The following is a 27,551-nucleotide window of genomic DNA, read 5'->3' on the forward strand; positions in this document are numbered from 1 at the left end:
ACTGCCTGCAGCTTTCCTTGACAAGTGTTCCATGTTCCTAGTATCTCTAACTTCCTAGGGTCTCTACTGCAGTTTTGGCTTCACTGTTACAACTTTACATATCCTGTTCTCAGGGACTGCTTGCAGGGACATTGTTTGGGCCGCATACTTCCTGGACTCCCAGGTTTTCTTTGAAATGTTAATGAAGCCTCTATGACCCCACAGAGCTTGCATTCTACATACCTGCAAAACCAACTTCATAGATGGGAATGGTGGCACCCACCTAAAATCTCAGTATTCTGGGAGGCTGAGGCAGGAGAATCATGAATTTGAGGCCAGCTTGAGCAATTTAGTGAGTGAGGCCTTGTCTCAAAAATATAAAACAGAAGATTACTTTGGGATGTAGTTTAATGTGAAAGTTACCATGGTACCATGACTGGGAAAAACAACATCATAAGGATAAAGCCAAGTCTGCCATTAGCTTGAGCTGTAGGTAGTTGTACCAAGGCTACAATGGCCTCTTCACATCTGGATGACTGAACACAAGGAACCAGGTCACAAGGAAACTGTTCCCTAGAGAGTCCTGTGCTGAGCCCTGGGTGACCCAAAGCTCTCAAACAAAACCCTTTGAGCTTGAGATGGGTGAAGTCTTGTTGATTCCTGAGATGCCCTCAAGGCGTCTTTCCCATTGTCCTGACACAGAATACTTGGTTTCTTTTTATTGGCAGTGATCTCTTTAGCAACTTCACCCTCCTTGATCACAAGGTTCTCCTTTTCTGGCCAATCTGTAAGTTTTTCAAATCTTTCCATTCTGCTTTTGCTCTCGATTCTTACTGTAAATCTGGTTAAATGTAGTAATAACCATCCTGCTACATGAATGCTGCTCTGCCTTGAAATCTTCTCCACCAGATTAGTCTATCACTTTTCCATTCAATTTCTTTGCCTCTGATACAGTTCCTAATAGCATCTTCATTCCTCTCTGAAACAGTCTTTACTGTCTACACTCCTATTAGCATTCTGGTTTTTTTAAACCTTTCCCAGAATTGCCCATTTAGCTTTATCTACAGCACTCTGGGAGTTTCTCTAGCCTGCTTCTCCAAGCTTTTCCAAACACCTCCCACAAATTATTTCCAAAGGATTCTGAACCACACTGTCAGATATAACTTATAGTCATAGCAACAACGCTATTTTTTAGTACCAATTTTCTGAGTTATCTTTTTATTGCTGTGACAACGTATATGAGATACAGAGTGAAAAAATGTATTTAGGCTCACAGTTTCAGAGGTTTCAGTTCATGGTCATTTTGCTTTTGGGCCTGTGGCAATGCAGAACATCATGGTACAGACTGCATTGTGAAGCACAGGTGTCAACACCTCATGGTGGCAAGAAGGCAAAGAGAAAGGTGAAGATGCTAGCATCCCAGTATCCTCCTCAAGGACACACACCCGACACCTAACTTCTTTCTGCTAAGTCTGACCCCCTTAAAGGTTCTACCACCTTTCAACAGTCCATAGGCTGTGCTCACTTCGGTAGCACATATACTAAAACCGTCCATGGGCTGTAACACATGGTCTTTGGGTGATATTTAAGATCTAAACTATAGAAGGCTAAATGCAAATTTCACTAATTCTCTACAAAATGTTTTCTATAACTTGTTTTAAGCTGGGGTTTAATCAAGGTTCATGGATTGCTTTTAGGTTCATCTTGAAATATCCTTAGAGATGCAGAGATGTGACTTTATGTGTGTAACTCTGAAATCTAGCACGTTATGTAACATAAATATACCAACAGAATCAAATGGAACTTTAGTGAGTGCTAAGAGTACTTTGCAAAGGACACAACTTAGGTATGGGAGGAGACTAGCTAGTTGTTTGTAAGGGCCATTAAAATTGGTACAAGTAATCAGCATTTTCCTGTTTCAAGTTAGGACATACTGAGAAAGTAATGATATTTCCACAGCATGACAAGGTAAAAACAAGGGGCTCTTTGGGACTGGCCCTATTCTGAGTGCTGGGACACCTTTGTTTTTAGTGTGACCGGGAAATGTTGGGACCATATTATGGCAACTCTACACTTTCCCAGTTTGTGCCTGAGGGTATTCTTATCTCCAATACTTACCAGTTTAGGTAACCTGATGTTTCTTCCTGGAAAGAACTAAGGCTAGAGCTTTGCTCTGTCTTCTTCCATCAACCATAAATACCCATAACACAGAAAAACAAAGACAAGGTAGTCTTTTTCCATGTTATTTATTCATAGTCAATTAGCAATAGCTACATAAGGGGGTCAAACAAATTAACAGGAGTGTTTGGGAAGCCATGGGAGGGCCATGGGAGGGATGATGGAATTTAGACAGAAAATAATTTTACAAAGTGTTAAATGAAAGACTTACAAATTTTTTTTTTAAAAGTATTCTCTGAGGGTAACAGAAGATAAAAATCATCATGAATAAAATAAATGAATCACTTCTGATTGTTACATTACCAAAACCGAAGTCTGCAAAAATGTTTTGCATTTCAGACTGTCATGATTTTCAGATACTGGAGGGACGTAGATTTCCAACACAGAAAGACTAACAGGGAGTAACAGATTCACACAATGCAGAAGAAAATAAAGAACATGAAAATAGCTTGTCATCCGCTAGCAAAAATAGATGTTAATATCAAAATTAAAGACGTTCAAATAAATTATGCCAAAATACTGTAGCTATTATTCTTAAGATAATAAGAACAACTTCTTATTGCTCCTACTCATAACTGAAAAGTCTGAGGAAATTCTACAATCACTGGAAGCCATAATATAATATGTAATACATGTAGTAGACCTACACCAAAGCACAACAGCCAAATAAACACTTTCATGTTTTTCTTTCAGGGATGACATCTTTAGTAGTAAAATAAGATTACTCATCAAAAACCTGGATAATACAGACGGAGGACAGTGCCCAAAGCCCAAGAATTTGATTTATTGGAATTAATAATTAAAAGTAGGATATGCAAAAAGCAGCAGTCCAAATGAAGTAAACATTTTTTTAAAAAATCAGTTTGTGTATTTTTCTCCTTTGGAGAGTCCCTCAGGAAGCAAATAAAGGTGTGTGTGTGTGGAGGTGGTAGGGGTGCTGGGACATTGTGGGTACTTGGTAGATAAGTATGCTATTGTCCTAAAGTGAGCCCCATCTGTTTAGTTAGCATCAGAACCCACCTCACTTCCAGGAGGTGAACTGTAGGTGGAAGTTGCACTGAGGCTTTTATTATTATCTGTGACTCAGGGAAACACCTACCTTAGGGTGTTTTAGGTCTGAGGAGGGAACCCACTTGTTCCTATGCTACACTGGAGATGTGAGACATTTTTTTCTGTAGTTCGGGACAGTCAACAGGAGAACAGTCGATGTGTACTATGGATGCCTGCACAAGGTTCCATTTCAAGAATATGTGATTTACTACAGATTTGGGATGGAATAGTTAGGATTAAAACAGAGGTTAAAACGTGTTTCTACAATGGTGTGGTGACTGGCATTATTGAATAGAGAGATTCAGAGTCCAGAAAATTAAATTCTACCTTAATTTTCACAAAAAGTATCAAGTTTCTGTTTTCTTTATTTTAAAAATATAAAAGCTCAAGACATATAGGTTTGGTAGAAAGGAACTTTTGTGCGAAGGAACTGAAAGAAAAAAGCCATGTCCTCCTCAAGGAAGTTTTAAGATTCAAATAACATGATGCATTAGAAAAGCCCTTCATAAAGATGCTAGTACTAACAACTAGTGGTTTCAAAATTTGCATATAGTTTTGTACCTAATTGTACTCATTTCCACCCTGAATGCAAGTTAGATGACCACAGAAGTGATATTTGGCCCAGTTATCTTTGTGATTCCAAAAGAAATCATAAAATTAATAGAAATAATAGCATTAGGACAATTAAAGAATTTCTAAATAGTGCATGATAAAGCTACCTTCCTTCAGGCTGTATGTTTTATTTTTCCTCTCTTTTTCTTTCTGAGTCAGGTTCTGAAGTGGGCCTATTTAAGAGCCAATGTCACTAAATTTCTACATTTATTCTTACACTGTGAAAACTAGATTTGTTTTCCCCCTGAGTACCCTTAAATTTACAGTGTGCTTCCTCATGTCTGTGAGCTGAATTCAGATAAATGCTCGAAAAGAAAAGAACAAAGCACACACCAAAGAACTGGATGGTGTCATTCAACTGCTTAGAAATGGAAATGATACCCACATTGGGTTCATTTTGACATCTCCATAAAATGGAACAAAAGAATCCAATATTTAATGAGTTGTTTTAAAATGCCAGCCACTTATAGACTCTAAAGGGGTACTGATCCACTTTAAAACTTTAACTTTCCACTTTAAATAACTTTCCACTTTAAACATGCAATGCTATCCAGCTGGTTATTTGGTGTGACACTGAAAAATCATGCATCCTTTTTCTGTTATTTATTTTCCTCTTCATTCATAGCATTCTACATCTCTGAAATTCTTTAACTATGTAAAAATGTTTTGCAGAGAAATTTCTTTACCACATCAACACAGCCGGTATTTTCATGGGCTTTTGAGTAAAAGGCTTCACAATTAGGCTTTGGTTTTAATGTAATCTGGGCAGAAGCTGGAAATGCTTTGAGAATACATTTCAACGACTGCACGAATTATATTCTTGTAATTTGAAATAACACACTTTACAAAGTTTCCCCTTTCAGTAGTATAATCTATTGAGACTGCTGCAGAATTCACAGTGACATAAATACGAAGGAAGTGTAGGAAAGGGATAAGACATTTAAAGCTTTATCAGAAGACAACACAAAAGAAGCATATCAACTCCACATTTGTCTATAAGGCAGATGGTCAAACTTTTTATACAAGATCTAAAATATGGTGCTTATTAAGAGGTAGAAAATACCAGAACAGTATTTAAGAAAAACATGTTGAGTTAGTTAAAACAATCGGTTATTTTCCTAAACTTTTAGAAAGTCCAACTATTGTGTGGAATGCACTGTATATTCTATAGTAACCTGGGACATTCCATATTCCACAGCCATGTGGCCAAACAGGATGGTTCACAAAGCTAGGGATGGGGTGGGGTGGGAAGGAGGAAATAATTTCTTCGTTTGTCAAGGATTTAGCTCTCAGTAAGGAACAATTTCCTACCATCTCTCAGGATGCCATTAGGACATTAAATCAATGGGGATTTCTCTGGTTGATGACAACCAGAGGGTATAATTTTGCATATAAGGCAACAGAACTACAGGGAGAGACAAGCGCAAATGCTTCCCCTTCCAGAAGGTGCCGCATCCGTCTTATATAAAAACATACATTCTATCTTCTGCCATCCCCTTCATCACTAAAATGCAAATGGAAATATTCTTCAGACTCCAGCACCAGCAGAATTGTTCTGTATGAGCAATTCAAGAGCTGTCTGAGGCAAAAAGATGTCTCAGCTACCAAATTAAACTTGGTAGCTTCCAAGTGTGTGAGTAACTCTGGGTGTTCTTATTCCTTAATGCACCTGGGAGAGGTTGATTTTTTTTCCTCCAACATAATTTTATAAGGCATGAATTTAATTTGAATTTTCCCTAACCTTTGGGAAATTAGTGTTAAAGCTTCTTCTTTAATCCACACATTAACATTCAATCTTTCATTTTTATTAAACAGTTTATATATAAAAAGAAATACCAAGGTGTTCCACATTCATATAAACAGTCATGATAACATTTGAAATTGCAAAGAAACCCACCGAAGAAAATATATACTTCAATACTTACAACGTTAAGCTAAGCACAAGTGATTACTCTGGGTAATATCTTTTACATATACAGACACAGTTGTGCTGCTTCCAGAAGCAAACATGGGAGAAGTACACGACAGTACCCTTCTTTGCTTTTCACCACAAGACAGGATGTTCCAATTTGGAAAAACCAAAATCTTTTCTAAGTTCCAAGTAGGTGCTGTTGCTCACCCAAGAGTCATCACTGGATTTCCTGTGAAAGATGAAACAGTTCCTTGCACACTCTTTAAAACACTGCCAAATCCTCCCTCTCCTTCCTTCTTTCTTCTCTCTTCCCCACCAGCTGTATCACAGACACTGACTCTCCTGATGGTCCCACCTTGAAACCGGATGGAGACTGGAACCCTGGAGCCATTTTGTTATTTCTGCATTAATTTCCCAAACCTGGAGGCTGTGAAAAGTGGTGCTTCTGAGGGGACAAATGAAGGGATATTTTGTTTCATAGAAAACGTGGCTGGATGACAGTCGCCCCTTGGGGAATAACTGTAAAAGCGACCCTTCAACTAGATTGTTCATGGAAGTCATAAGTTTACATTAACAAAAAAAGAATCAGAAGAATTGAAGAGTATAGTCCTGGCTTACTATTTTTTTTAAATAGTATAATACATAGATCAAATTTCTAAAAGCATAAAAGGGATAAAAGCTAAAAGTTTTCTTCCTAGCCCTATCTCCCAGCCTCTGGGTTCTTCTCCTACAGATAGTGATGCTACAGTCTACACTTTTTTCAGAAAGAATCCATGTATGTGTACCCATGCATGCCTATCCATCTACACTGCACCCTCTCCCATTTTAGGCAATGGTAGTCCTAGACAGTGGTCCACCCCTGAATATCTGATGTAACAAATATACTGGTGATACTTTCCCATCAGCACGACCAGCAGGGACCAGCAAACTATAGCCCAAAGGTCAAACCCACCATTCTGCCTATCTTTGAAATACTGTTTAATGGAACTCCGCCGTGCCCATTTGTTTAAACACCCTCTATTGCTGCTTTTTTGCTAAACAGCTGAGTTAATTGCTACTGACACCTTATGGCTGCAAAATCAACAAGATTTATCATTCATGTTTTATAGGAAAATCTTGATGACTCCAGAAATAGAGGATTCCTCATTTTCTGTTTAAATAACTGCATGACATTCTAATGTATGGATAGGCCACAATGTATTTAAGAGGCACCCTAGAGATGGCCACTTAGATTGTTTATCCACTCTAGGTATTACAAATAAAGCATATGTCATTTTTTATGTAAGTATAGTTACATTAAAAATTCGTACAGTTAGCTCTGCTGGGTCAAAGAGGGCTTCTATTTGTAATTTTATCTGATATTTCCATAAGTTTAAGGAGGAAAAACAGAGAGTACTGGTTTTCCCACATTTTTAGGAATGTGGATTTTTGTCCCACACTTATCTCCCTATTCAAATAAAGGGACTTGTAAGGCTGAGTTGGCCTGAGATGTGGTCTCCAGTTGAAACTTCCAACAGGATTTTTGCTAATCTTCAAGAAACACTAACAGTAACGCCCGGGTCCCTACCTTCCCTTCTGATAGCACTCCGCAGTGTTTCTAATTTGAACACTCCCAGGCAGCACTGCTACTGCTGAACAACTCTCACGTTTCCTCCGCTGTTTAAAAAAGTTCACCTTCCAGTCGAAAGCAAAAAAGAACAATGGCCACTGCAACCGCCTCAGTTATCAGTCCTTTTCCACTCCAGGTATCATTCTTAGAGGTCCGCAGTGACAGTGCACATAACAGTCCATATTTTGCGTTTCAATGTTAATTCATTTCCCATGTTGTCCTACAGTCTGTAGGTCACTCTTCAAGCTTTCATGTTAGACGGAGGATAAACCTCCTTATCTGGTCCTTGAGACAGTTTGATTACCTGCAATTTTTAATGATCCTAAAATACACCGTAATGTACATCTGTATAAGTATGGATTTTCCTCTTCTTTAAAGAAATGAAACTATATGATTTATGAAAGAAAGAAAAAGAACCAATCTACTTAAGTGTATATGTATCTTGCCCGCTAGTCAGTAAATCAATAGGTCAGGCTGTGAATCCATCCATTTTTCCATCCTTTGCTTTTTTCAATAAATTTTCAAGTGTCTACCTTATTTTCCAAATGTTTAAATAAAGTTATGAATATTGCAGAATGAAGCCCTGGTGAGTTGACTCTCAAATACTAAAATCCTGAGTTTGAGGAAATGATCAGAAAGGACCTGGTAGAATCTGTACCACCCTTCAGGAAAAGAGCATTATATTTTAAAGATAAAATATGACTGGTTGCTATTTTGATGTTTTGAAATACATATTTTATTGCTGTTGCTGACAGATTAGTAGCTAACTCTTTCTAAACATCACTTCTGTTGTCTGTTAAACAGAAACAGAAAGTAAAAACAAAATACTGACCTCCCAGAGGCCCAGAGAGCAGCGCTGGGTGGAAAACAGAGTGCAGAAACCTACCTCTCCTCTTCACATGTTTTAACTTTGATTTTTTTTTTGTTTAATCTTTTTTCTTTGAGACAGGGTTTTGCGTGTAGTTCAGGCTGCCCTTGAATGCACTGTGTAGCCCAAGCTGGCCTCGAACTCCTGGTGATCCTGGGATTACAGGTGTGCGCCACCATGCCCCGCTACTCTGATTTTTGTTTTTAAAGAACAAATAATCTAAAACCATCTAGAGCCCTAACCTCCTAGTCAGGAGAGTGAGGCCTAATCTGGAACATTCCACAGAGCCCCTCATCAAATCACCTCCATTCCCTGAACCTTTGTTTTTTCCAGTTTAAAAATTTTAAAAATTTGTCTATTTTAAGAAAGAACCTCTTAGTGGATTTGATTTGTTTTCTTTTATTGAGACAAGGCCTTGATATGTAGTTCACACTGGCCTCGAACTCACGGAGATGCTCCTGCCTCAGTCTCCCAAGTACTGGGATTACAGGTATGTGCCACCATACCCAGTTAGCAGGTTATTTTTAAATTAATAGTAAATGTTCCAAATCCAAGGGTATTGGTACTGCTATTCAAGAGTTGCTGGGGATTTAGGTCAGTGGCAGAGCGCCTGTTTGGCAAGAGTGAGGTCCTGAGTTCGATTCCTGGTACCAGAAAAAGTCAATATATTCAGAGTTAAACTACTTGGAATCCCATTTTGGTAACCAGTGGGATGATGGTTAATTATCTCTGTCACTGCATAAAATACAACAAATCTAAAATAAGCAATATGGTATCCATGTGGGTGGCCAACCTTAGGCAGATGTGATGTGATCAGCTGGCCTGATGTGGAGGCACAGTATGTACTGAGACCCCCCTCCGCAAAGGCACTGCAGGGCCTCGGAAAAAGAGTAAAGGGTGGGCATGGAAGGCGCTCATTTCACCGGAGGACGGGGAGAGCCACGGAGGTTGACAGGGCACAGGGGAGGGCATTGTCCTTCTGGAGCAGGGACCCCTGCAGAAGCTGGTCTTGGGGGAGGGACACTCTTCTTCTCTTTCACTGGACCAGCACCACAGAACGCAGGCAGCCCTCTCAGCCCAGGACCCCACGATGGATCCAGCCACGCACCTGAAAAACCGCGGCTGGTGCTCCATGTTATTTTCTTCTAAGACCCGCCGCCTTTCTCTCTGCTGCTGCTCAATCCTCTGCTTCTGTGCCTCAGCTTCCTCTATGTTCCCTTCTTCCAGAAACCTGGGTCATTGACGGAAGACGCGAAGAAATATCATTTCCAAGAAAACAAAACAATCAGTACTACTAAACTTGCATGTGTCCAAAACTGGATATTCAAAATATTACTTGATTTCTCTTCTATACCTGTGACCCCTCTCCTAACCCTGAAACAGTGTTTTGAGGTAAAGAGGGAAGAGACTATTTTATGAATTGGTGATATTTACATGGTTCAAAAAATGTATCTATGAGAAGGAAATTGGGACGAAGTTTCCCCCTCTTTCTTGTCTACAATTTCACCTGTCACTATCCCATTCTACCCCCTCCCCCTCCTACCACAGGCAAACCCCTGTTATCAGTTTCTTGTGTATTTTTCCAGAGATTCTTTTGCATATTTCTGCAAATATATATTCATATCCCTTCATCCACTTAAAAACATAAATGGTAGCATACTGTAGATACTATTTATCTACCTTGATTTTTTGTTTGGTCTTACTTTTTATTTAAAAACAGGCTCTCTTCCCTTCCCCCTCCCCCACTCCTTCTTTTTCTTTTCCTTTGATTTTTTTTGCTTTGTTTTTTGAGACAGGGTCTTGTTATGTAGCCCAGGCTGGCCTCGAACTCATAGCGATCCTCCTGCCTCATCCTCCTGAGTACTGGGATTACAGGCATGTTCCACCAGGCAGAGTTTGAAGATTTTTCCATGGTAGTACATAAACATCTTCATTTTCAATAGCTATATAATATTCAGTTACAGGATTATACTTTAATTAATTTAAATAATTCCTACTGATAAATATTTGGGTTATTCCTAGTGCTTAATGTAACAGCACTGCAGCTAATGGCTTTGCATATGTATTACATCTGGAAAAGTACATCTGAAGAAGCAATCCTAGAAGTGCGATGGCGGGGCTAAAGAATGAGTCTGCAGTTTGTATATCACAAACTACTCTTTATCTGGGTTACAGCAATTTTCATCCCTATCAGCATGAACACCTTCCCCACTTGCCTCAAAGTATATCAGAAATGTATTTTCACATAGTTTTAAAATTTATCGTTTTTCATGTTACAAGCAAGACTGAACTTGTTCATATGTTTAAGAGATACCTGTGCTCCCTCCTTTGCGACTGTTCATTTTCCCATGTCCCTGTTTTCTAATGGGTTCATCTATTACCTGATTTCTAGCACTCATTCATGATATGAGTCATGAGCACAGACTGTGTCTCATTTATCTTTTGATCTTGGTTACACATTTTTATTTGCTTTGCCACTAAAGTCTTTATTTTTTTAAAATAAAGCCAAATGTGGACATCTTTTTTTCTTTTGGCTTCTGGATTTTGAGTCTTAATTAGAAAGGCTCAAGAGGAGAGAGTATTATCTCCATCTTATAGAGTAGGAAACTTAGATTTAAAAATTTATTATAAACCACCCAGCTTATTAGCAGCAAACCTAGTATCAGAAGTTAGATTTTAATGCACCAAGATAATTTAAATTTGAGGGGTCATAGGAGCTAGATGCTTTGTATTTTTTCAAATACACAGTAAGGTTTTTATTATTGTTTATAGTTTAACTCCTTGAAACAAAAACTATTTTAGGGAGGATATTTCAGTAGAAATGGGGCTTTACTAATAAAGGCCTTCCAACATAAGGAAGGCAGCTGGCCTCCATTTCCTCCGTGACGTGATTATTTAAAGTTCCCTTACACCTCTGCACTACTGATGACATTACTCACCTCTCTGACTCCTCTGATGGCCTGGGAGTTATTTAATAAGGTTTTTTGTGAAAAAAAAAAAAAAAAATTATGTCTCTGGAAAAAAGATCTTTAAAAAACGCTTACCTTTGGTCTGGTCTAAATCGAGTGTCAGTAGGTGGTAATAAAGACTTTGACAATGGGTCCATTTCATTTAACTCTAATGCAAACTGTGTGAAGCCATAATATTGCTCGTAGCCTTTTGGCATGGGATCTGAAAGAAAAATAAATCATCCATCCCTCATTTGTCTTTCATTGAGGTTGCATTTTAATTCTTTCAGCTTTTTCATCTCAGAATGGCTACAGTTTTTTTTTTCTCTCAGCTCTAAAGTGTTCCATTTTTATTAAAATATTCTAACAAATAGGTGCTGAATATTTATAAATTTTCTTCTCTATGTTTTCTTCTGTCTAAAGAGATACAACCTCCTTTGTTAGTCCTATAGCAAATTTATACAATTTACACAATGCTGTGAGTTTCTGTACTGTTTGAGCTATAAAATAACTTACTATTAAAATAAATATACCAAAAGAACACTGGGTTTATTTGTCCTGACCAAGACACCCACTCTAGAGAATCCATTTTTTATCTAAGTGATGTCCAACTCTTCCGAAATTAAATAGTGCTGTAAATAGTAAGTGGTCAACAGACGTTATTCTTTTCCTCCATCCCCGCTTTCCTTTTCACAGTACTGTTCCCTACAGTCTTACATCCTTAACTTTAAAACACTCATGTGTACTGCCCTAACTTAAATTCCACTAAAAATAGGGCTAAAAACATCCGAGTCTACATATCAGGTTAACAAATGTGAACTACTAAAACCAACCCTCACCCTCAGCTCTTGTTCTTCACATACAAATATAAATGCTTCCCATGAAATTTCCTGCACACTTTTTCTTTTTACATCTACTTTCTAAAGCTTGAGAAGTCCTCCCCGTCACTAGTCTAACAATCCTTATAGCTTAAACATGAAAGTAATACCAAAGCTTCCCACTAGGTTTTCCACTGCAGTGCCCTAACCACCAGAGTGAAAAGAGCAGTTTTTTTTAAGGATGGGGAATCTTCAAGGGATGCTCACAGAAAATGCAGAAACATAATGTCAAGGAGTAACAACGCCCACGATTTCAATAGTGTTCCCTTGTCAAGGTCTATAACATTCAGGGAGCACGGTGGCGCCCATTGGTGAAACATACTTTAAACGAAGGAGAGACTGTCCCACTTGCAAGATCTCGTGCCCGCCTCTGAAGTGGGAAGGCAACCACAGGGACAATTTATTCTGGCTTCCCGGCAACCTTGGTGATGGTGGAAGGTGTGGCTGCCACCCACTGAAGGAGACAGGGGCCGCCGCCTGCTCTTCATTCACTTCTCCTCCTTGCTAAGGGAATATTGATTCTGTTCAGGGAGCACGCGCTTTCCCAAGGGGTGACCCTATGTCCATCAGAATCCCTCCTGCCCACTCTGTTGCTCATGACTGGTTCAAGAAACAGGTTTGCATCCACTGCAGTCTGATGTGGTATAAAGATGTATTTGCTAGGGGATCCTGAGAGACACTGCATTGCTGAGAAACGGGAGGCACATGAGAAGCACACGCTTTGTCCTCTCTCCCTCCCTGTTTGGTATGCAGCAGAGCGGGGATATCACACTGAGCCATGGCGACCACTTTATAACCACTGGGCACACTGGGAGTGGCAGAATATGCCCTCAGTGGTTTGGGTTGTGACACCGGTAAGGTGCCAGGGTACCTACCTGGGGCCACCAACCCTCACGGACTGCCAAGCAGCGGTAGACATCCTCATGGCTTAAGACACTAATAGAGTAGCTTTTCTTTGTTTGGTTTCTATCAATCCAAAGCATCCTAGCAGCTGTGTCTCAGACCAGTGGTTTTACAACGTGATCCTGACTTGGACACAGCTACGGTGATAAAATGTGTAGGGACATGCCACAGAACATTGGGCTGGCCTGGCCCTTCTCCCCACAGCTGCTTGAAGGACTCGGTGTCCTGGAATCACAGAGATCAGGGTGGTCTATGGGGCTCTGAATCCAGAGACTCCTCACTCTTTGTGGAACCCTAAGTCACTAGTTTTTTCCAGTTAACACTTTTCTCTTGGTCCTTACGACTTCCTACACCTCACTGACTTCAGAGAGCCCCAGACAGTCCCAGGTGTGGACTCAGTATCTTCTACACTCCCCAACGACTTGTGTTCTGGGGTTAAGAACCCGGGACCTGGCAGCCTACGACGAGGGCTGCTGAGACAGCTGGCCGAATGAGAGAAGGGCCCATACCTCTAACCTTGTTCAAAGCAGGAGGAGGTTAGGGACTCTGAACAGAGCTGATCCGCGCCCTGACAGCCTCCCCTGGCCTCGCCCAGCCGCGACGCCTGAGGCCCCTGCGGCTGGAAACTCACTTGCTCTCCAGATGCACGTGGACGAGGAGGCGCCGCCGCTGCAGTAGATGCTCTCGTGCCACTTCCCAAACAGCCGGTACACCGCCTGTCCGCTGCGGTCGAACACTGTGCCTTCGATCTCGTGGGCATTGGTGCTCCAGTACTTTGCCTAGGATGCAAAGGGAGTTATGGCGTACTGCGGCTCCCGCTTCTGAGAGACAGTAAGTAAACAAAGAGTGAAGCAAGAGAAAGAATAGTAAGAGTGCCTGCATGCTATCTATCATTTGCCAGTTCTGGATTCTGTACGCTTTTTAGTTGACAAAAAAAAAACAAACACCCTTGTATATATTTATCCTCTACAACACAATGTTTTGAAATATGTATACATTGTGGGCGGGCTGGCTAAAAAAAACTAATTAACGTATGTTTTACCACATCTATTTTGGTAAGAACCCTTAAAAACTGTTCTCTGATCCCTGTTAAGTATATGATATAGTTACTAAGGATATTCTCCATGTTGTTTAATAGTTCGCTTGACCATATTCCTCTGCTCTAGCTGTAATTTTGTACCCTTTGACAGCATTTCTCTGACCCATAGCCCCACACCCAGTAACTTCCATTCTACTGCTTTTATTATTTGTTTCAAAACATTTTTATTAGTACATGTTTGTAGTACATAATAATTATATTCATTATGGGAATTAGTACATGTACATAGCACATCTTAATTATTTATTTTCCATTTTCCTCCCCTGCCTCTCCCCTCCCTCCATCTCCTGACTCTCTGCTTCTATGACTTCAACTTTCTAAGGTTGCACATATGGAAAAACCACGAAATATTTGTTTTTCTGTGCTTGGCTCATTTCACATAATGTAACGTCAGCCGGATTCATCCATACTGTTACAAATGAATTTCCTTCTTCTTTATACTTGAACAGTAGGTCACTATGTGTCCATCTCATATTTTCTTTATCTGCTCATTTACTGATGGACACTGAGGCTGATTCTTTATGTTGGCTATTGTGAATAACACTGCAATGAACATGGTAGTGCAGGTTTCGCCATACTGATTTGATTTCCTTTGACTACATACCCAGCAGTGGGGTTGCGAGGTCCCGTGGTAGTTCATATTGTAACTGTATGAGGAACCTCCATTCTATTTCTGCTGATAGCTGTACTAATTTACATTCCCACCAATAGCATGCAAAAGTTCTCATTTTTCCACGCCCTTGCCAACATTTATCTTTCATCTTTTTTATAACAGCCATTCTGAGAGGTGTAAGATGATTCACCATTGAGATTTTAATTTGCATTTCCCTGACAGTGATCTTGACCGTATCTTCATTTGGGAGGCCTTTTTTCAGAAAGGTCTGTTCAGGTCTCCTCCACTCCTTTTTGAGGTGCTGAAGATCAACCCAGCTTGACTTGTCCATGCTAGGCAAGTCCTCTAACACTAAGCTATATCCCAGCCCCTTTGCCCATTTCTAAAGCAGACTATTTGTTTTCTTGCCACTGAATTCCAGATACATTATCACCTTATCAGGTGGAGAGTTTGCAAATATTTCCTCCTGCTCTGATTATTCTCTTTGCTATGCAAAAGCGTTTTAGCTTTCCGTCGCACCACTCATCTATTTTTACTTTTGTTGAATGTGTTTCTGGAGTCTTTTTTTTAAGCACTGTTCATAACAATATCAGAGTTTTTCTCACTATATTTTTGAGCGTTGTTACTGCTTCGGGGCTTACATTTAAGTCTCCATTCATTTCGAGTTTTGTATATGGTGTGAGTGAGATAGAGGTCTAATTTCATTCTTTTGCAGTCCGGTTTCCCCACCACCATTTTACTGAAGAAATCGTCCCTTTCCCACTGTGTCTTCTTGGTATCTGTCAAAAGTCAACTCACTGTAAATGCGCCGATGTATCTCTGGCTATTTTCCGTTCCCACTGGTCTACATGTCTGTATTTATCTGCGTTAGGCTCTTCTCCTTCCCCTTCTTCTTCTTTATAATCATACCTCTAGTTATCTGATAAAATTAACGGTTAACCTATTTGTAGTTCATAACTTGATAATCACCATTTCTATGCAATACTTTCTTTCTACTTCTGTTACATGCAGTGTAGGAATGAGAGGCTCAGGTCCACTCTCACACACCGGGCCGGCAGGGCGGCTGCTCTCTAAGCCCGTCCTACGGCCCAGCTCTTCCATGGCTGTCACCGCGGCTCTTAGTGCACTGCGGCTCTACTACCACTTAAAAGAAATGTAACTCGGGTTTTCGTTTTGTTTTGTTTTCTTTAAAAGACCTGGTGAGTTATTTGCAAACCTATCAGGGAAGTTGCTTAAATGTTCAGTGTCCTGTATTATTCTTCCCTGAAACAAGCACTGTTAACGCGGCCACAGGAACTGTTGTAGTCCCCATGCTCGCTGTGTGTGGGCCGCGGTCTGTGAGGCAGCCCAGCACAGCTCTGCTCCGTTAGTTATATACAGTACGACATTCCAGCCAGCAGAGGGAGCTCCAACTCCCTAGAGTTGATTTTTTTTTTTTTTTTTTCTTTTCTTTTCTTTTCCTTCCAAATCTCCCAATTACCGTACCTGGCTGCTCTTAAAAATCGCTAGGATAGACCACAAAGCATTTCTCCATAAATCAAAAATCTTAGCACTATTTTCAGCTGAAACAGAATGTATATTTGGAAACCAATAACGTTGAGTGGCATTTTCAGGGCATATCCTGGTGGTTCAGCTTCTCCACTCCAAGACTGGTAAAAATGGGAAGGAAGGGCAAGGCATAGCAGCATCTTACAGAAGAAGCAGAAATTTAAAAGTGAATTCTCCAGGTACATAAAAGGGAAGGAGGGGGGAGGGCAGGGGAGGAGGGAGGACAGGGAAGAGGAAAGGAGAGGGGGGAGGGGAGGGGAGAAGAGAGGAGGACAGCAGAGGAGAGGAGAGGGGAGGAGAGGAGAGAGATGCCGACAGCAGTGTCCAGCTCCTTACATTTATTCTGAAGTGAGGGTTAGATTTTCCTCTTAGTGATATCTGCCAACAAATCCAATGTTGACAACTAGATGGGAAGCCAGGGGCTCCACCATATTCAATAGCCAACCATAGCACCTGTTTTCAGATTGTTTTTCAACACCAAAGGCACAGTCAATGTTCCTCTCTCCTAACTACAGAAGTCCCTTCACTGTCCTTGAGTGAGGAGAACCAGCTGGGTTGCAGACATGCCACCTAAACATATTTCCTTGGGAGAATACTGAAAACCAGGGTGCTGTCCTCTTGGTTGAGGGTAACAGATATCTGCTCCAGGTTGCCCTTTGCTTCTTTTTTGCAGAGACCTGTGGTGAAGCCTTCAAGGTAGGGTCATTTTTACTTTGTCCCAAATGCAAGGTTATCACTACAGGTAGGTCTCTCTACAACCCAATTTGACACAAGTAATAAAGATTGCAATCAACTTCTTTGTAAGGACGCCCTACGGGTTACAGGTGACACTGAGAAGTGCTGCACGAAATGTCACAGTTAAAACCTCATCTTGCAGATCATATCTTTTGATCTTCGTTAAATGCAAATATTTCTTGAGGGAGGTAATGATTTAACATCATGTCAAATACATATGATTTTTAAGTGCAAGAAGGATTCCAAGAGAGAAAGAACTAGAGGAAGACCTCAAATAAAAGTGGCTGAAAAGATAGAGACTATCGTATACTTTTTTTTTGAGACAGCATCTCACTATGTAGTCTAGGTGGCCTTGAACTTACTGTGTAGCCCAGGCTGGCCTCGAGCTTATGGTGATCCTCCTGCCTCAGCCTCCTGAGTGCTGGGATTACAGGCATGCACCTCCATGCCCTGCCTACCCTATACTTTTTACATTTGGTTAATCTTTCCATTTTCTCTGAAAATGATGAGCCTCTGCTACATGCCAGGTACCGCAAGACAGACCAGGCTTCTGCTCTTCTGGAGTTGGGGATGGGAGGAGGATGTGGAGAGCAGAAAATAAACAGATAAAGAAATAATCAGCACACTACTTTCAGAGGATAGTAAGAATGAAAGACAGATTGGGGAGGTGACAGAAGGATCTAAGGGGAATGGCTGAGGCATACAGAAGTGAATCGCTGTGTTCAGAACAGAGTGGGGAAGAGAGGGTGGTAGAAGCTAAGGCTGGGGTGGAAGGAGCATGGTGGAAGGAGGGTGGTGTGTGTGCGTGTGCATGAGTGCGTTGTGCGTGCAAGCGTGCAAGTGTGTGCGCTTGAGGCAGGAGTGGGGAGTGCAGACTGCGCAGGGCCTGGTGGGCCACCGTAGGGTTGCAGACCTTCACTCTGAGAAAGGTGGAAGTTACTGGAGGACTTAGCTCGAAGAATGATATGGCAAAACATATAAGCATACAATTCACCATCCGAACAAAAGCTCAGTGGTATTAATGACACTCACATGTTGGGCAGCTATCACCACTATTTCCAAGACTTTCATTTTCCCAAACAGAAACGCCACACCCATTAAATACTAACTCCCCATTTCTCCCACCTCCAGGCCTGGCAACTACCGCTCTGCTTTGTCTCTGTGAATGTGACTCCTCCCGGGGCCTCGTAAGTGGAACCATGCAATGCGTCCTTTTGCATCTGGCTTACTTCACTTAGCATAATGTCTCCAGCTTGCAACCATGCTGTGGATGGTGACATGTTTTTAAAGGGCCCCTTTAGCTGTGCACTAAGGACAGATCATCAGGGAGTTAGGGCAGGAGAGAAGTCAGGAAGGTCATGGTTCTGGTCCAGGTGACAGAGGCTGGGCTGCGGTCAGGAAGGCACTGGCACTGCTTGTCTGCTGGTACACATGTGAAGGTGTAAAGCCCAGACAGCCCGTGTCCTCAGGCTCCAGGTCCGCCTCAGGCCTTCCAGGGTCGGGGCTCAGAAGCCGCTTGAATTACCTTTATGAAGTTCACTTTGCAGTGGCAGGAATCGTTGTTCAGGTTGTTGATGACAATCTCGCCATAGTGCTCAATCCACCTCTGCCCACTCAGGATGTTGTGGATGCAAGAGGTCACCTTGTTCCACTCAAAATGATCTCCAAAGCTGAATCGGAGGGAGAAGTAAGAGTGACAAAGCCAACAACTGCAAACCAACACTGCTATTTTATGAACTAAACCACAATCACATCTCTTCCTTTACCGACCCTGCACTGTGCTTCAAGCTCCAGGAAGTCACCTGAGACACACACGGGACACGGTGGTCAGCCTCCTGCACTCCGGAAGCCAGGGAAGGCTTTGCTGGAGGTTCACGGTCTCTGGACCACACCCCTGCCTCCTTCAACAAAGGAGGCAACCAAGAGCCAGAGGTGACGTGATAGAGCTGCCCAGCTGGAAAGGGAAGTTGGTGGCCGGAGCTATGGGGGTTTTCTATAATTTGACAATTATCTTTTATGAAGAGAAATTACTCATCTATTACTTACAGAGTTAAGTAAGAATTGTGAGGGAACTGGTGAGACTGAGTACGTGGCAAGTGCTGTGTGCCACGCGCTGCTGTCTGCGTATCAACTGTGTGCTCCTCAGAACTGTCCGGGGAAGGAGGTGGCTTATAATCCCCAGGTCACAGACAAGGGGACTGGTCATGAGAAAGGGGGCCACCACGGCACTGGGGCAGAGCGAGCGCTGAATCACAGCAGCCTTATTCCGGAAACCCTGCTCGAAGGCATTTTGCTTCCTGAATAAGCATCAACAGTCCCTATCTGAGGAAGGCCATGTCTTAGAAGGAATTCTGACAGAGAGGCAGGGCAATAATGTTAAAGAAAACTACCGTTCCTAACCTTGATAGGAAGTAGGAGTGGATTTTTAAAAAGCATCAATGCAGAGAACATTGGTCTGCTGGCAGATTTCCACTTGGGAGAAAGAAAATCCAAGCTTGCTGAGATGAGGAACATTTGATATCACCAAGAAACAGCTTGAAAGGAAACCATACTCTCCAGGCTATGGGGGTGGTGGGCATCCTGACCCTAAAGTGTTTTTCTGCTACTAAATTCTGTAAAATTCCTAACCACAGCAGAACTTACGCCGGGAGAGTCACGTGGGTTGTGCCGATTGGAACAATTTCCATGGATTTGCCCCAAAATTTGTTTTTCCACCTCACATCTGAAATGAAATAGTCAGTGTTACATATCTAGTAGGACAGCTAGTCAGATCAAAGGATTCTTAGTCTACATAAATGATCAATCACTATATAATACTATTTTTCTCTAATCAGATTAATTATTGTATAGGAAAATATTTCATGCAATGTACATACCAACTAGGCACCTGAAACAGAATCAGAAAAACTAAAATTATAAGATAAAGTCCTTCCTGGGGAAGAATTAAGAGCAGGAAAAGCAGACAGAAGTAAAAACAAGGAGTACACAGCACAGAGAGACACAGCGGATAGTTGTGTGTGTTCTAAGGTGAATGGACAAAAAGGGTAAGGAATGACCAATGTGCTTGGGGAGGAGATCAGAAGAGGTTTCTCAGAAGGGGTCATGTAAGTGGGGCTTTGTAGAAAATAGCAGGAATTCACCAGGTAGAAAAAAGCAATTTAAGGCAGAAAAAATAGCTTACTTGGATAAAAATATAAGGATAGCGTATGTTCTATCTCACAGGTCTGAGATTATCTAGGGAAGAGTAAAAAGTCAGGAGGAGAACAAAATGAGCAACTCCACAGGCCTGGCTAAGAAGTCTGGTCTGTGTGCACTGGGGGAGCTAATGTGATTTGGGGCAGACCTCACAAAGACAATTGGAAGCTGTGTGAGGGAGAGATGAAAGGAACGCGGTGAGAGGCTACCGTGGTTGCCCAGGGGACAAATGGGTAATGGCCAGAGTGATACAGTGATTGCATAAATATCAAAGAAGTAGGAACAGAGTGGAAAATTAGACACAGATTGAAAAAGAAAAGGAGAATTTATAAATGAGGTCAGACTTTTCTACCTAGTACGAAAGGTGCACCCACAGAGAGGGCTGGGTAGAAGAAAGCCTGTGGAGAGCTCTGCTGGCTTTGGGACTGAGGACAGAAAGCTTGCAAGGGGTGGGGTGGGAGCAGGCAGCTGGAGGAGGCCAGAGCTGGGGTCCAGGATGGTGCTGGGGTCTGGGGAGGGGCCTGGGGGGAGCAGGTCCAGCCACACAGCATATGATTCGCTTTATATGAAATGCTCCAAATAGGCAAATTATACAGACAGAAAATAGATGGGTGCTGTTGCCTCAGGCTGGGGTTGTTGAGGGAAATTGGAAGGGGAAATATTTGTTAGAGGTTTCTCTTTGGAATGATGAAAATCTTCTAAAATTAATTGTGCTATGACTTTACAACTCTGTGAATAGTAAAATAAAAACCCATACACTTTAAATAAGTTAATTTTATGATAGGTATGTGAATTATGTGTCAATAAAATTGTTACTCAGTGGGGGAAAAAGGTAACTGTTTAAGCAAAAATAATAGCATATGCGGGGGCTGTAACATGCAAGCTCAAAGTTTAGAAGAGAAGGAATAGAAATACACTTAATTTTTATATTATATGTGAAGTGACATAACATTGCTTGATGATAGATTAGTATATTAATAGATGTGTGAATCATGAAGTAACAACTAAAACACAGAACAAAGAGGCATAGCTAAGAAATCAACAGAGGAGACAAAACATAATTGCAGGAAGCATTCAATTTATCAAAAAGAAGGCAGAAAAGGAAAAAATGGGGAAACAAAGAACACATGTGACAGACAAATATGAGGGCAAATTTAAACTCATCTGTATCAATAATCATAATAAATGTAAATGGACTAAACAACATAATTAAAATGCAGAGAAATGTCAGATTGGATAAAAATAAAGATTTCAGAGTCAGAGGCCTCTAGGTATAGGTACAGTTATTCAGAAAAGGCTGATGAGAAAGAATTCCCCAGGAAATGAATGGTTAGGAAAGGAGTTGAGGAAATGGGGAGCACACAGAAACTACTTTGAGACAACCTCCTCCCATTAGGAAAATACATAATTTAAAAAATAACAAAAGAGGTGCTTATAGGGTCAATGAGTTTAGCAGTTAGGATATTAGAAACCTTATGAGACTTTGTTTCCAGAGGATTTTTGTAAAAAGTAGAGAAATTTCAAATCAGGCTTCCATTTTAAATTTTAATAGCAAATTATAAGAAAGGAAATCACAGTACTTTCAAGTGGCAGTATCAATCACACCCGTACAGAGGAAATGGGTGGTTGAGGAAGGGATAGTGCTAGGGAAGTGATCCTATATATTCTTCTATACTTTTAAAATCAGGAATTATCAGGTGGGGAATCAGGTGGTTATCCTTTTAGTAGAGGAAGATGTTTTTAAAACTGATATATGCTTATGCTTTAAAAATCTAGGATGCTCATGTGTTCTGTGTATACTACACTCTGACTTTTTAAATAAATTATGGCTTTAATATAAGTAATTAACCTACTTAAGAAATATTTTCAGTCATTCAAAATCTAAACTAAACAAAATTTTAGGAACAAGAAACTCAAAACTGAAAAGAAAGCAGCAGTATAAAATAGGATTCCAGAAACAAAATTTAGATGTTTCAAAAGCAACAATACCCTTTTGTTGTTTAGGCTCTGAGAAATAAGAGGAAATACTTAGTATCTTTTCAAATAAGTGAGAAATTTGAAAAGGCTAAAGAATACAGAAAAAGGTACAGAACTGGTGTGATCTAGATAAAGATGGAGGATTTTTTTAAAAGGAGAAAATTAAATGACCTCCCTGAAGACTTTACAACAATTATCAATTAAAGCAGTATCAATTAATAGTTGACAAATATCAATTATGGTTCAGAGACGAGAGGTGAGAACATCAAGTGGAGCAGATGCTCTAATGGGATCCGAGTTCGGGGACCACTTTTGATGTCTGCCAGCATCGATAGTAATTCCTGAATAAAATAATAATGTTCCAGGAAAGGGAGGTCAAATATACTAGCACATTACCTTGCCAGAAAACAAAATTTCCAGACTCAGCGTGACATGCAGAGATAGGTGGATGGTGGCTGACCTAATGGAGACAAAGAACAAAAAGAAAAAATGAGCAAACTTTTGTATCTCATGAAATTCGCTCCTCTTTCCTTGCACTGAGATGTGACCCAGGTACGATGCTTAATTGAAGGAAAACTTGTGTAGTTCCCTTCAACAAGTCTGTCCTCTAGAGGGCGCACTTGATAAAGTCAGCTTTGTCTTGCTCAGGTGGTAAAGGTGAGAAAAAAAGCTGTGACCAGAAGTCCCTGGAGACTTCCCTGAGAGGGTGGCCCAAGGGTAAGTGATGAAGGCAGACACCTCTTTTGAAAGGCGTAAAAACCAAAACAGGAAAATCTGAGGAATGCCCATTCATAACCCACACAAAACGACACTGGCTACCGACTTCAAAATCTTTTAGGTGATTCTCAAGGTACCTTGCACACATTTTAACTAAACTGACCGTCTTAACACGCACCTTCTAAGCAAAACAAAAATGCCTTCCCTCCAGCTCAGCAGATTCAACTCTTGCAAACTGTGCATCATGCAGTCCAGCCTCTTCTCACATCATCCACAAGACCCATTTAAGACACTTTTTTAAAAATAAAGTCCTTTGGCTGGGGTGTCGCTGAGTGGCAGAGCACTTGCACAGCCTGTGTGAAGCACCGGGTTCAATCCCCAGCACTACCAAAACTAAGAAATAAACAGCTAAACATACAATTTCTGAGGAAATGTTTGCTAACTGTTAAGAAAAAATGTGTTCATCTTTTGTCAAGGGAAGAAAGAAATATCTTGAGTAGACAAGTAATTACAGCACATCCCAGAAAAGACAATCTCCTGTAACGGAGACCACCTTTTGGCAAGTGGTCCGCTACCTTTTTGTTCACTAATTAGAGAAAATGCCTTCTCCTTTCTATTTCTTCATTATCTAAGCAACACTCAAGGAACATGCTCTGCTGACTGTACTAGCTCATTACCAGTGTGACCAGGCTGGCAGTGGTACTTCCAGAAGTTTCGGTGCTTTAGCTTGTTTTTAGCACAGGTATCACACATTTAGGCTATCTAGCCCAAAGCCTTTGTATTATAAATGTGGATTCTGAAATCAGAAGGACTAAGTGACATTTTCCAAACCACAGTGTCAGAGAAGTAGTAGAGGGAAAATGCAGAATCCTGGTTCACCTGAATGGTTTTCAAATTTTAAAAAAAAGTCTTAAGTAGTTTAAGTTTCCAAACACTTTTATGATTTATTTTTTGATGTAGTATTTGGGATTGGGCCCAGGGCTTCACATGTACTAGGCAGCTGCTCTTCCACTGAGCTATATCCACTGCCCTCTTTGTTTTGAGACAGTGTTTTGTTAAAAAGCCCAGGCTGGCCTTGAACGTGTGATACTCCTGCCTCAGCTTCCCTGTTGCTGGGGCCACAGGTATGGACCACTGTGTCAGGCTCAAACACATCTTATCAACAACTTAGAATATGGAGTCCTGCCTGAGACAGGTAGGTACAAGCTTGTATGTGAAGAGGAGGAGGATGGGGATGATAAACCCAGAGCTACTCTCCTTGCTCTGGATCCTCAACAGCCCTGAGGAACACGCTTTGGAAACCACTGCCACATGCTCCTCCTGTAGGTCGAGCCCTGTAGGGATGGAATGACCCAAGAGTCACGCATCCCACAGACAGTTAATGGATGGGATTACGGTAGAACCAACTTTGATAAAGGAAAAGTAGAGGCAAAGGCTAAGATAGTAAGCATATGTTTCAGATTATTCAATAAACTTAAATTCCAGCCACCATATGAAGTAGGAGATGTAAATGTGCTGTTGTTTGCACCGTCTGAGTCCTTTGCTAGTACAAAGGTGAGCCCTTTGCCATCCTATGAGATTTTTAAGGGAAATATTCACTGCAAGCACTGAGAACCTAACTATCATGTAATTCTGCCTTCCTCTGTTGTCATTTTAGCTGTACTTTTTATAATCTTTAAATTATAAAATTTAATTTTATAATTAATTGCTGTCATCACATTTTTAATCTGACCACTTAAGAGACACTTTAGATCATAAAATTCTGCACTCCCTTATTCTTTCTACCTTAAGATAGCTCTCAAAATAATCTAGTTAACTTTTAAAGCAAGGGATCAGATGAAGTTAAAATAAGACAATATCCACCTCTCCCACCCCACTTGACATAATCCACTGCTGAATGGGAGAGGGGCACGAAACGTGCCCTTCCTGCATAATACAGACATTCTACAGTGGGTTATCAAAAACGGCATTAGATTCATCTCACAGAAACACTCTAGTAATGGGGGAAAGAAGTATTATTGCCTTGATCAAGAATTTGGCATCTGTATTGGTATAGTCAAATATAAGCATCAAAACAAAATACAGGATATTAAAACTATGCATCTGCCCAGAAACAAATAAATAAAACAGGAATAAAGACTGTCTATGTGAAATAAAAGAAGTCTTCCTATACTCTAATTACATACATGTCCTAGAAAATGCAACTTTGATTAAAAAAAGAAAACACGCTGTACCAGATTAATAAACCAACGGTTAGCAGACTGTCTTTACATGGGTCCAAAAGATGTTTTCTGAATGAACAGATCTCAGTATTCAAGTACCAGTGACTTTGCCTATGTCCTTATAGAGTAAAGAGGCCTTCGAGAATGGTTTATTTGTACCACTTTGCTTCTCAGAAGTTTACAAAGCTTTCCAGTGATGCCTGCTTTCTCTTTGTCTCCTCACTGTGGATATTTATTCATTAGACGCTGCCAGGTTGTCTGCCCCGGGCTGCTCTAGTGTCACAGAGTGCAGGTGAGCGTTTGCTGTCCCACAGACCTGGGCCCTAACTGTAATGCCATCTTTATCTAGATCACACCAGTTCTGTACCTTTTTCTCTATTCTTTAGCCTTTTCAAAGGTCTCACTTATTTGAAAAGACACTAAGTATTTCCTCTTATTTCTCAGAGCCGAAACAACAAAAGGGTATTTGAAGCATCTAAATTTTGAAAACATCTAAATTTTATTTCTGGAATCCTATTTTATACTGCTGCTTTCTTTTCAGTTTTGAGTTTGTTGTTCCTAAAATTTTGTTTAGTTTAGATTTTGAATGACTGAAAATATTTCTTAAGTAGGTTAATTAATTATATTAAAGTCATAATTTATTCAAAAAATGTATGATGGTAAGCAAAATTCTTCATTCCTTCAGCCTCAGTTCCCTCAGCTATAACATAGGGCTAATACTAACTGGACTAACAGAAATGAAGAACTTATGTCAAATATGTCCAGGAAGGTAACACTGGTATTGATAAAGCAGTGACTAAACTTTAATTTTTTAAATGAGTGCATTTTCACTTAGTTCTTATGGTGGCCTTGTGCCTTTATTAACCTTATGTTACAAATTAGGAAAAAAAGGTTCTGTCCAGCAAAGAACTCGCCCAATGCTACATTGTCAGTGAATGACTGAGGCAGTATTTGGTCCTTAATCCAAGCTCTTTTCTCTACGTTCCAGCAGACTTTCTATGGCTGCTCTCAGAGCTGGGCTCTTGTCCCCAAAGCCAAGGTACATCAAAAGGTCCCTTTTCATGAACACTTAAAGAATCTTTTGAATCTGACCTTCCCAACCTTCCAAGTTTCACTTTTTCCTTTGTAAAATTAGGTCTGACAATCTCTCTTGGCTACAAAATACTATGTTCCTAATACCTGCTCTCAATGTCTTCTTCAAATCTTAGCATCAAAGATGACATTAGATGCCAGTCAATTTGAAAATATAATTTCAAGGCTTTGATTACCTTGACTCCCCACAGAAAGGGATAATTCATCATTAATACTTAATCTTAGTTAATGACAGTCTCTGTATACGAATAAAAAATAATGAACAAAACCTAATGTGTCTTTGTTAGTGTAGGATTTGATTAGGAGTCTATTCTTATTACATATTAACCCAGGCAAACAAGGGTGGTAGGTGCATGTAAGTCTGGTCTAATCCAGCCCCAGAAGAGATACTGTCTGCTGCACTACTGGATAAATGCAATTTAGACTGGTTTTCAGCATTCTTTTCCATCACTTCCTCCGCAAAGAATTGATAAAGATTTGACTATACTTGATTATATTTGACTCACAAGGGTTCTTAAATATTCAGTTAGTGTATCATTTTCATTATGCAAGTATTTATATGGTAAAACACATATCATTCTTCCTATAAGCCCTAATACAGCTCCTTTGGTAGTTAAGAATTCCTGTCATTTATAAGTTTTTTGTATATAGGAGGATTTTCTTTGCTCTGCCCCAATCATTTTTTAATTTATACTTGAATGTATTTTACATAAGAGGTAGGTGGCAAAGGAGAAGCAGATGTGGAAAAGGTGTATTTCTCAACATTGGTGTTTTTTGTAAATTTTTATTTTTCAGAGGTAGAAAGATATCCCTTAATACATCACATTTTCCCTGCAACCTCCCAGAGATGCAGCGATGTGACCTAGTTCCTGACCCCCTACAACAGTGCAGGGCAGCTTGTGGAAAGGACAACCTGTGCCAGGTGGAAAATCACCGAGGAGGCCACCACGGGGCCGCTCTGCAGTCGCACACTTAATTACTGATACGGGTAGGCACTGTCCTGGTCACTGTGGACACAATGAAAAGCACAAGTGACAAAAACTCCCCTTTGTAGAATTTATATTTTAGGGCAGACGTGGTGACAGTCATGGCACAGTCAGAGGTCACCATGGGGATGGGGATAGGCAGTCCTGGGCCCTTGGCCGGCTACTCATTAAAAGCACAATTTATGTGTTTTCTTTTGGGTCAGCCGAGGACCTAAAAGCCATTTTTGCTAAAAACTATGACTCTTCACCTGGGCCTACAAATGCCCAATAGCACCTAAAAGCAAAACAAAGCTTGACGTTCATTTTGTAGCCTTTGTTATTACAAAACTTTGGGTCAAATCCTTTCTCAACTCTGTACACAGGTATGTTTATCATTCAGGGAGCGTCTGTTTAAAGTTTGATGTGGCAAGGTGATCAGCTGTCAATCCGT

At 40.6% G+C, this 27,551-nt stretch overlaps 1 protein-coding gene across 1 annotated transcript in view; it reads right to left on the reverse strand.

Annotated features, from left to right (window-relative positions):
- Nucleotides 1-2,209: 2,209 nt before the first annotated feature.
- The window catches only part of Osbpl3 (oxysterol binding protein-like 3), a gene marked incomplete in the record, with an annotated part of 164,511 nt that continues 139,169 nt past the window's right edge, over nt 2,210-27,551 (reverse strand). The window contains 7 exon segments of the mRNA XM_013510601.1: nt 2,210-5,960; nt 9,317-9,439; nt 11,253-11,379; nt 13,569-13,716; nt 18,458-18,602; nt 19,576-19,654; nt 22,501-22,564. Coding sequence (XP_013366055.1) covers nt 5,864-5,960; nt 9,317-9,439; nt 11,253-11,379; nt 13,569-13,716; nt 18,458-18,602; nt 19,576-19,654; nt 22,501-22,564 — 783 coding nt within the window.

Source organism: Chinchilla lanigera, unplaced genomic scaffold (genome assembly GCF_000276665.1).
Source record: "Chinchilla lanigera isolate Chin_1 unplaced genomic scaffold, ChiLan1.0 scaffold00009, whole genome shotgun sequence".
Classification (NCBI taxonomy): Eukaryota; Metazoa; Chordata; class Mammalia; order Rodentia; family Chinchillidae; genus Chinchilla; species Chinchilla lanigera.